General features: G+C 37.4%; 1 protein-coding gene across 2 annotated transcripts; it reads right to left on the reverse strand.

The window, feature by feature from the left end:
- Window positions 1-591: 591 nt before the first annotated feature.
- Window positions 592-9,743, reverse strand: mtfr1l (mitochondrial fission regulator 1-like). 2 transcript variants are annotated; one of them, XM_052145438.1, is made up of 8 exons: window positions 9,595-9,743; window positions 8,767-8,870; window positions 8,557-8,664; window positions 4,340-4,449; window positions 3,731-3,942; window positions 2,872-3,235; window positions 2,612-2,740; window positions 592-2,479 (listed from the first exon to the last, which is right to left on the reverse strand). In XM_052145438.1, the coding sequence occupies exons 2-7, from the start codon at window positions 8,779-8,781 to the stop codon at window positions 2,629-2,631; spliced, it is 921 nt and encodes a 306-aa protein (XP_052001398.1). In that variant the 5' UTR covers window positions 8,782-8,870; window positions 9,595-9,743; the 3' UTR covers window positions 592-2,479; window positions 2,612-2,628. The 2 variants fall into 2 exon arrangements, with proteins under 2 accessions (XP_052001398.1, XP_052001399.1); XM_052145439.1 differs by lacking the exon at window positions 8,767-8,870 and having other exon boundaries at window positions 8,557-8,693.
- Between the last annotated feature and the right edge of the window lie 90 nt (window positions 9,744-9,833).

Here is a 9,833-nt window from a genome sequence, read left to right on the forward strand (position 1 = left end):
ATTTCAAAACAGGTTCTTATGTTGTTTCAATAAGATCCTTTTGGTCGTTATTAGTGTGCATGTAAACACACATTACAACACAATGCTTAAGACATCATTAAATACAAGCTAGTTAGTAGTTAGAAATATATTGAAAAAAATAAATCATTTTTATCCACCCCTACATTTCTCAGACCCCTGGTTAAAATGGTGCAAATGAAACAAATCAAACAGCATTGGCCCTCTGAGATAACAAATGGCACAAACACTTTACACAGAGTTGTGTGTTCACTTAAGCTGTAGCCTAGTGTGTCGCACAACAACAGAACCTAGTTTTTGTCATTTCTTAGCATGACTGCAGCTGTTCATTGTAATGAGAACTGATGCCAAACAGCTTAGCTGCAAATAACACAATATAATCTGCACAGAAAATCACCTTACATCACAATATATCAATTAAATCCTGTCCATTATCTTTTGTACACTTAAATGACACAGTTCAGTGTAGAGAGTCAGGGCATTAGTTCAGCTCAAACACAAATGCTACCCCCATGTGGCTGCTGACCATCATCACAATGAAAAAACACATGCAAGCATAAAAATTATTTTCAACTATTTATTTTCCATCTTATGCACAAACAACAGGCAGATTTATAATTCACTTATTTCACAAAAAAAGTAAACACTCAATACACAAGAATGTGTCTTCCTAAAGAAACCATGGAAATGCTAGATTGATCTTATCCAAAACAAGCCTTAAATGCTTACTATAGTTAAAAGTATAGATGACACCCAACAATCAGAAAGAAAAAGCAGCACACACATTTGACCTGTTACTGACATGTAAAGGAACAGATTAGTATGTTCAGTGCATACACTTCACATTACAGATCTAAACACCCTTTATCTTTGAAGATCACATTAATAAAGTTTTATTGTATTCTTCTATGACTATAACTCTGACGTAAAGACATTTGTCTTTGTACTGTTAACTATTGAGCTACTGAGTTTCAGGAAATGAATTTAAGCTAGATGTCGCTGTAAATTAGGTAAGGTAACTACAAGAAAGGAGGACCACTGCTAAAGAATTATATAGTCTGGAGAATAAGAGTTTGACACTGCAATGAATATAAAGGCCAAACATTTTTATAATAAAACTGCACATGTGCCCGCCACATGGACAAAGGCTGTGATAAGTATGTGAAACAAATGACAAGCATATTTTCTGTTTGATTCCCACTTTAGTGAGTGATCATGGCATGCAAGCAGTGTATGCATTTAAACAGCTTTCTGTTACACTTTGCAAAATGAAAAAATGCATCCTTCATTATCATCTTATAAAATGTCCTCAAAACTGGCTATATTCACACCCAGCACAACATCACACATGCTATTCAGACTTTACAGAGACATTTATCATTTTTATGTTCACTAGCAAAATCCCAAAAAATAGTTATTTTTCCTGTATTTCCACAAGATAAATTCCACCACACACATTATAAATTCAAACGTATTGTACACCATTTTCTGAACTACATCAGTCCTGTGGCACTGGAAAAGTCTTTAGGGGAAAAGTAACATTACTGAACACTAATTACAATAGAATGCAATCCAGAGTCCTCAGTGCACATGCACACACACACACAAAAACCCTTTAAATAGAAGAATGTCTTTTGCTTGTTTAGTCTCTAAACGGAGGCAAATGTAACCGCATACAAGTTTTGTAACATCAGCTCACTCATCAAAAACAGCTTCAAGTTTTACAGGGTTGTATGAGGGAAAGTGTAAGGCAAGAGAGACACAGATCTACAAAACAACAACCTGGGCTCCTCCATGAATCTTCTGTGGTTTTATGGTTTGAATAATTTTGTGAAATTTCTACGGCACGCTTGTTCAAAGGAGTAACAGTGAAAAGGATGGGATCTCCCATTAGTGTTTGGATTTCACAAAATCTATGATGGAGCAACGAAGATTGCTGATCTGTGGAGTGAGGGGCCTTCAGACTAAACGTGTTCTTGCTAGATGCAGCGCAATTAATGGAACAGAACAGCAGGTGTCTCGAGGCATGTTTCTACAAGTCAACGTTTTTTACTTGACACCGTCTTAAAAATTCGACACTCCTGCCCGAGATGCCAAGACATGGCATAACAGTAAAAGATGTTTATCTAGCATGTTTACATAGAAAAAGCTAAAAAATTAAAGAAATACATACAACCACAAAAACATGTTCAGTGTGAATGACCCCTTAAAGGACTATCCTTATGGACCCTTATATATGCAAACACACTCACACTCAGACATTATAAAAGCATGCACATGGCCCAACTGGCCGTTCAGTGCCAGCTGGAGTGTGTGTATGTCTGTTGAAAAGAGCCAAGGAGAGCTGCTTCTCTTCCTTCCAGCCATGTCACAAAGCGGCATTGTGGGAGCTCTAAGAGATCTTCAAGGTTTATTTGGAGGCAGTAAGGGGTTTCCATGGCAACAGTCCACAGGCACAGGCCTATAGACCAAGTTGAAAAAAAAAAAAAAAAGACTTGAGAACATAAAAATAATAGTTAAAATTCCACAGCCATTTTTCATTCAACTCTGAAACAAAGAGAAAAATTATTCATGCAGTTCCATGAGTCCTTACATGAAGAGGCTGCTAGATTATTTCCCCATGCCGATGTCATCATCTTTCAGAATAAATTTTTTCCTCAATGCTTCCGATATAAGAGAGGCAGAGTCTTCCTCTCTCAGTGAGGTGCACCCACGGTTATATCTAAACAAAATACACAAAAACTTTATTTATAATATTAATGAACTTTATCAACAGACCATCTTGTACTTTGAGGCCACTGAAGGTAAAGATCTGCATAGTTGGCGTTATGATGATGTGGAAATAGCTCTCACCTGTCCTTGCTCATCTTCATGCGGTTCATGTCTTTCAGGATGTCCATGACATCAGCAAAGCTTGTTGACTTTGATAGAGACAGAGTGTCTTCCTCTGGCTCCCGGAAGTCCATAGTAGGACGATCAAAGTCAAAAGTTGCAGATGCTGTCATGGAGACTGGTGGCATGGGATCAGGCACCAGCTCTGATACCTCCTCATCTTCCTCCTCTTCTTCTTCCTCCTCCTCCTCCTCCTCCGTGACATCACTGATGACAAAAGAGGCTGCGGGGACAGGTTGGTAAGCCGCTGTCTCGAAGGGAGCCATGGAGAAGCCCACGCTAGTGTCGTCAGGGGACAGCAGGTCAGGTGTGATGGGATTCGAATCTGAACCAGGTCAAAATTTTATGAGGGACGTAAAAAAAAAAATTCTAACCAATCCACCCAATTGACTGTTTATTTTTGCTGCCACCTGTCATCATTTACTCACCTTCATGTTGTTTAAAAAAAAAAGAATGACTTAATTTCTTCCATGAAAACTGAGACTAACAATCTGCCTAACATATTTTGTTTTCCACAGAAGATAGTAAGTCATATTGGTTTGAAACAACATCAGGGTGATAAAATGATGGCATCATTTTCATATTCATATGTGAACTCTGCCTTTAACTAAATTCCTAACAAATTCTAACTGATCTGGTAAATATATACTTACACTAAAAAGCCTAATTTGATCCGAGTTTTATACACAATAACATAATTGAACAGTTTAAACTTTTCTGCAAAGCACCTAAATGGGACTGAAAATAACAGGATTAACAATAAGGTCCAAGGACCAAACAGAAACCAGACAACTGAATAATCTTCAGTCATCTTTTCAACCTGAATCTGAAGCGACTATCTTTGCAATCTGGGCTCGAAGTCGACTCAGCTCATCCTGTAAAGCTGTGGTTCGGTTCATAGCTGTTACGCCTGGTTTTCTCAGAGCCTCGACCCGCCTGCCCTCTCGTCTGAAGTTGGGCACAGATGAGTTCCTATGCATAACCAGCAGGGGTGTTGGCCTCCACTCATGCCTCAGGGGGCGTGTGTCACTCCTGACATACAACATAAGAGCATTGGTTACATATTGGTTAAATGACAGTGACAGGGATCTACAGCAATGCCCGTTCTCTGACAAGCCAATTGGGCTTTAAAAAAAATACCCTAATTGTGAAATAATCAAGAACTACCCAAACGTTGATAGTACAATATTGTTGAGACATGTCAAATCACCCTTTAATTAACAAAGTATATCTATCTCTCTGAATGCAGTGATGGAATGGTTACTGAGTGATTTTAATATCCAGTGAAGGCCTTTTCAATCCGAGCATCCAACACTGAATTCAAATTCAGCTCTACACCTCACAAAACACAAACAAAATAGGCTGGAAAAAACATGTAAATTCTGAGGTGAACTCTACAAAGCAACATTTTACAAGGTGGCAGATTCACCTAACTCTGGCGTACGTCTCCTCCTCATCATCTGCAATCCAGGCGATATCTGCCAGTGTGGGCACCAGTGGCCCATCCATGGAGCGCATTGGGGGGAGGCCTGGGAGCTCCTGGGTAATACAAGTAAATAGCCATTCCTTGAGTTTTAAAATCCAACACAAGTGGTTTACAAATTTACTTTTGCTCATAGCCACTGTTTCTTATAATAATTAGTTACTTTTGAACATAAATGTGGAGTGTAATACACATATTTTTTTAAATATGTAATAACACTAATTTTACTAAAATTGTGTGTAAGTGAGTGTGTGTGTGTGTGTGTTGTGTTTGAATGAGTGTCTAGAGTTGGATTGTGCTATAATGTGCTTAAAATGCTGCTAAAATGTTTGTGTGTTTGTTGGAGAGGGGTGAAACAGAGAGTAAATAGGCTGATGGTCTCCCTGTTTCTGTATTGCTAACCTGTATATCTGTAATTACGATGGAAATCACTCTATCCATAATCCTGTGCAATTATTATTTTAAAATTGTCATACCTGCCCAGGGACTACAGGTGGAAATTAGCAATTGTTGCTACAACCTGGCCCAAGACATATTCTCTTGTTTAACAAGTTTAATGTTTATTTGTGCATTGTCCCTGTTTCAAATAAAATAATTTCCATTCCATTCCAAAGAAATACACTAAAGTTGTGCAATTTTAAGGGGGGATTTTAAGGTATTTATACCTGATTTAGCATTAAATTACACCAATCATTTTCATATAAATTTAGCACACTTTGTTATCTTCACAATAAAAACCTTAATTTCAGTCAATTTAGAGTGTCAAAACATTGAAATATGTCAAGCATTGGGGGTCTCTAGTGACATCTGCTGGAATAAAAATAACAATTACATAAAATGACAACTATTGCCAGTAGATGGCTTCAGTGCTTAATTCATTTGCTGATATCTTTAAGACAGTGTTGACAAACTTAATTTCTAGATATTATCACAAGTTATGCATTGTATATACAGTACTGTACATACAAAAGGCACATTAAGAAGTTTCACAAAAGCATTTGCCTTAAGATGGTTATTTATATCTTCAGCTTTAGCGTGTCAATAGGGAATATACAGGTGCTGGTCATATAATTAGAATATCATCAAAAAGTTGATTTATTTCAGTAATTCCATTCAAAAAGTAAAACTTTTATATTATATTCATTCATTACACACAGACTGATATATTTCAAAGGTTTATTTCATTTAATTGTGATGATTAAAACTGACAACTAATGAAAATCCCAAATTCAGTATCTTCGAAAATTAGAATATTACTTAAGACAATACAAAAAAAGGATTTTTAGAAATGTTGGCCAACTGAAAATTATGAACATGAAAATTATGAGCATGTACAGCACTCAATACTTAGTTTGGGCTCCTTTTGCATGAATTACTGCAGCAATGCGGCGTGGCATGGAGTCAATCAGTCTGTGGCACTGCTCGGGTGTTATGAGAGCCCATGTTGCTCTGATAGTGGCCTTCAGCTCTTCTGCATTGTTGGGTCTGGCGTATCGCATCTTCCTCTTCACAATACCCCATAGATTTTCTATAGGGTTAAGGTCAGGCGAGTTTGCTGGCCAATTAAGAACAGAGATACCATGGTCCTTAAACCAGGTACTGGTAGCTTTGGCACTGTGTGCAGGTGCCAAGTCCTGTTGGAAAATGAAATCTGCATCTCCATAAAGTTGGTCAGCAGCAGGAAGCAAGAAGTGCTCTAAAACGTCCTGGTAGACGGCTGCGTTGACCTTGGACCTCAGAAAACACAGTGGACCAACACCAGCAGATGACATAGCACCCCAAACCATCACTGACTGTGGAAACTTTACACTGGACTTCAAGCAACATGGATTCTGTGCCTCTCCTCTCTTCCTCCAGACTCTTGGACCTTGATTTCCAAAGGAAATGCAAAATTTACTTTCATCAGAGAACATAACTTTGGACCACTCAGCAGCAGTCCAGTCCTTTTTGTGTTCTGACGCTGTGTTTTGTTCAAGAGTGGCTTGACACAAGGAATGCGACAGCTGAAACACATGTCTTGCATACGTCTGTGCGTGGTGGTTCTTGAAGCACTGACTCCAGCTGCAGTCCACTCTTTGTGAATCTCCACCACATTTTTGAATGGGTTTTGTTTCACAATCCTCTCCAGGGTGAGGTTATCCCTATTGCTTGTACACTATTTTCTACCACATATTTTCCTTCCCTTCGCCTCTTTATTAATGTGCTTGGACACAGAGCTCTGTGAACAGCCAGCCTCTTTAGCAATGACCTTTTGTGTCTTGCCCTCCTTGTGCAAGGTGTCAATGGTCATCTTTTGGACAGCTGTCAAGTCAGCAGTCTTCCCTATGATTGTGTAGCCTACAGAACTACACTGAGAGACCATTTAAAGGCCTTTGCAGGTGTTTTGAGTTAATTAGCTGATTAGAGTGTGGCACCCGGTGTCTTCAATATTGAACCTTTTCACAATATTCTCATTTTCTGAGATACTGAGTTTGGGTTTTTTGGGATTTTGGTTATAATCACCAATTAAAAGGAATGAACACTTGAAATACATCAGTCTGTGTGGAATGAATGTATACATTATCCAAGTTTCACTTTTTGAATGGAATTACTGAAATAAATCAACTTTTTGATGATATTCTAATTATATGACCAGCACCTGTAGATGTTAGACTCCCAAACATTACTTTTGCAAATAGAAAAGATTAGAATAGAAGAACAGGGAGCCCTGCAACAGATGTCATGGCCCCCACAGAGCCCCCCACAGAAAATTGTGTTAGTCTGGGATTACATAAAGAGATAGAAGCAATCCTGCCAATAACTAAGAAGAACTGTCCAGGTGTACCTAGGAGAATTGGTACAGTTTTAAAGGCAAAGGTGGTCACACCGAATATTGATTTAGGTTTTTTATGTTTACTGGAATTTGTATGACATTAAGTGATAAATTAAAACTATTTATGTCATTATTTTTGAAGACATCTTCACTATGCAACATTTTTCACAAGTGCCAAAAACTTTTCCACAGTACTGTATATTTAGACATTATAAAAAATGTACAAAAATATTTGTCAAAATGTAGCACTTTAAAACCACTTGTGTTAAAGTGTCAGATTTTGCAACGATGGATCAATATGCTGTCAAACCTGACCATGCTGACAGTCAAATCTGACTGTTACAAAGAAAAGACTAATTATTTTGTTACCTGTCATTCATTTTAAACATCAAACCTCAAAATTCTAGCAAACACTTTGTCACACGGGGGCCAGACTCAGACATGTGTGGTATGTGTGAACAGAGTTGTCTACACTTGTGAGAGCCGAATGTCCTCATTAGTAAAAAAACAAAAAAAAGTCTCCCAAATGGGTCAGATTGTGTTGATCTTCAAATCTAGTGATGTGGATGTTTTTAAAAGGTTAAGGGTTAGAGTCAGGAAATAGAACATGTCATTAGCCTGATATGGAATCAATGGACTCTGATTTCAACACAGATGAGAAAGATTATCACCCGAAGCTCTTTTAATAAAGGTAATCCTCTAAAATAATGAATAATTCTGCTTGACATGTTTCATTTATGTTTAGATTAAATGTCAACACCATCTGGGAGAAACAGCATGCTTTCGTTGTCTTTTCTGAATTTTCTGCGCTTTAATATCTTGCAGTAACACACTAACATAGTGATTGATTATGTCGTCATGAAACAGAGACCCTCCCCTCCAAATCCAAACACAAGTGGTCACAGGAGACACATTTAAGTGTAAAGAACGATGTGTCTCATCTGACTACATGTGATCGGATCACCTGAAATGCATCTTAATACCAGGTGGAAATGGGGCCTATGAGATGTCCTCATTAATATAGTCAAACAAACCTCTATGTGTGTGTTTTCTGCATTTTGGATATTTTATAGCCTTGTGCCTGCAACAACCCTTCATGTGTGATTTTTTTTCTGCATTGTGTCCTATTTATTTTTGTTTGACAAATAAAAAAATTGCTCTGTGTTGTAGTCTTTCCCATTCATTTCCTATGGCAGGTCAATTTTGGCCTGGAATAGCATGAGTGTTACTTTATTTTTGTCACAAAGCCTCAACAAAAAAGTGTGTGTGTATGTTAATTTGGAAAATGTAGGAAAAGTATTGGACCACTCAGATGAAGGATACCATTTTTTATACTTTTTCTTTATCATACCTGGAAACATGCCCTGGTGCAGGGTTTAAGAGGCAGCGTAGAGCCGATGCGCCTCACCACACTACGAGTTGATCCATGTGGTTTATTTTGCCAAATAGGAATTACCCCCTGAAGAGCAAGTAAACAAAAATGTTGTCCTTGAAAAAAAAAAAGAAGAAAAAAAAGCCCATTGAAATTTTTTTAAATGGCTTTAGATGTTTAACTACTTACTGCCTCCGTTTCCATTTTCAAGCACTGTGCCTTGGATGCTGTTGTAGTGATTTTAATGACTACAACACACTGAACATGTTTGTCTGGGATCTAGGTTCCTTTGCCTAGAAACGTGAAAACGTAAGAAAACATAAAATATTCTGAATGTCATGTGTAAACTAATTGTGAATGCTGATCATGTCATGTGTCAGAGTAAAGTGAATTGTGATGTTTTTGCAGTTGCTGCACACTGAATGCACTTTTGTGTTACAGTATGTGTAAATCAAGTGAACAAAGTAAGCCTAAATAATGTCCCATGAACCACGTCCAATCTAATACATAAATTAATAAATCATTAAGTAAATAAACAGATTACTAGAATTAAATAAAAATGGTAACACTTTACAGTAAGATTCCATTCGTTAACTTCAGTTAATGCTTTAGGTATCATAAACAAAAAATGAACAATAGATTTTTACAGCTTTTCCTCATCTTTGTTAATAAAAATAAAATTGTGCATTGCTACATCATAGTGCATTAATTACTGTTAACATATAAAGTATTACTATGTTAAGTAATGTTATCAAATAGAACCTTTTTGTAAAGTGTTGCCATATTAATAAATGAAAGTGTATTATTATTATTATTATTATTATTATTGTATAAGCAAAAACAGACGTAAAATGGTCATTAAAAAATACAAAACACAATAAAGCATATAGTGTAAACAAGGTAAATAAACCAACTGAGTTCTGTGACCCTAAATCCCTGTTTTAGCATCTCAGCTAACAAACGACCCCATTAGTGTGCCGCTGCTTAATGTGTATTTAATATAGATATAAGACGCACCGTGTATGATTAGATCAGATCAGATCAGATCCGTTTCCTTTTTGCACCGGTGTAGATTACTCTGTTTTCCAGTGTGTTGGGAATTCAGACTTCCCTCTTTGTATAAAGCTAGCTATGTTAGCCGTTAGCTGAGCGCGTCCCCAGCTACGCTGGATGAGTCGGAAGTGCGTTGAGTGACAACACTCTGTGATTGGTTAACATTCCACATATATTACCTCTCAGTCCAATAGTAGTTGACC

The sequence above is a fragment of the Xyrauchen texanus genome, chromosome 16 (assembly GCF_025860055.1).
Source record: "Xyrauchen texanus isolate HMW12.3.18 chromosome 16, RBS_HiC_50CHRs, whole genome shotgun sequence".
NCBI classification, from domain to species: Eukaryota; Metazoa; Chordata; class Actinopteri; order Cypriniformes; family Catostomidae; genus Xyrauchen; species Xyrauchen texanus.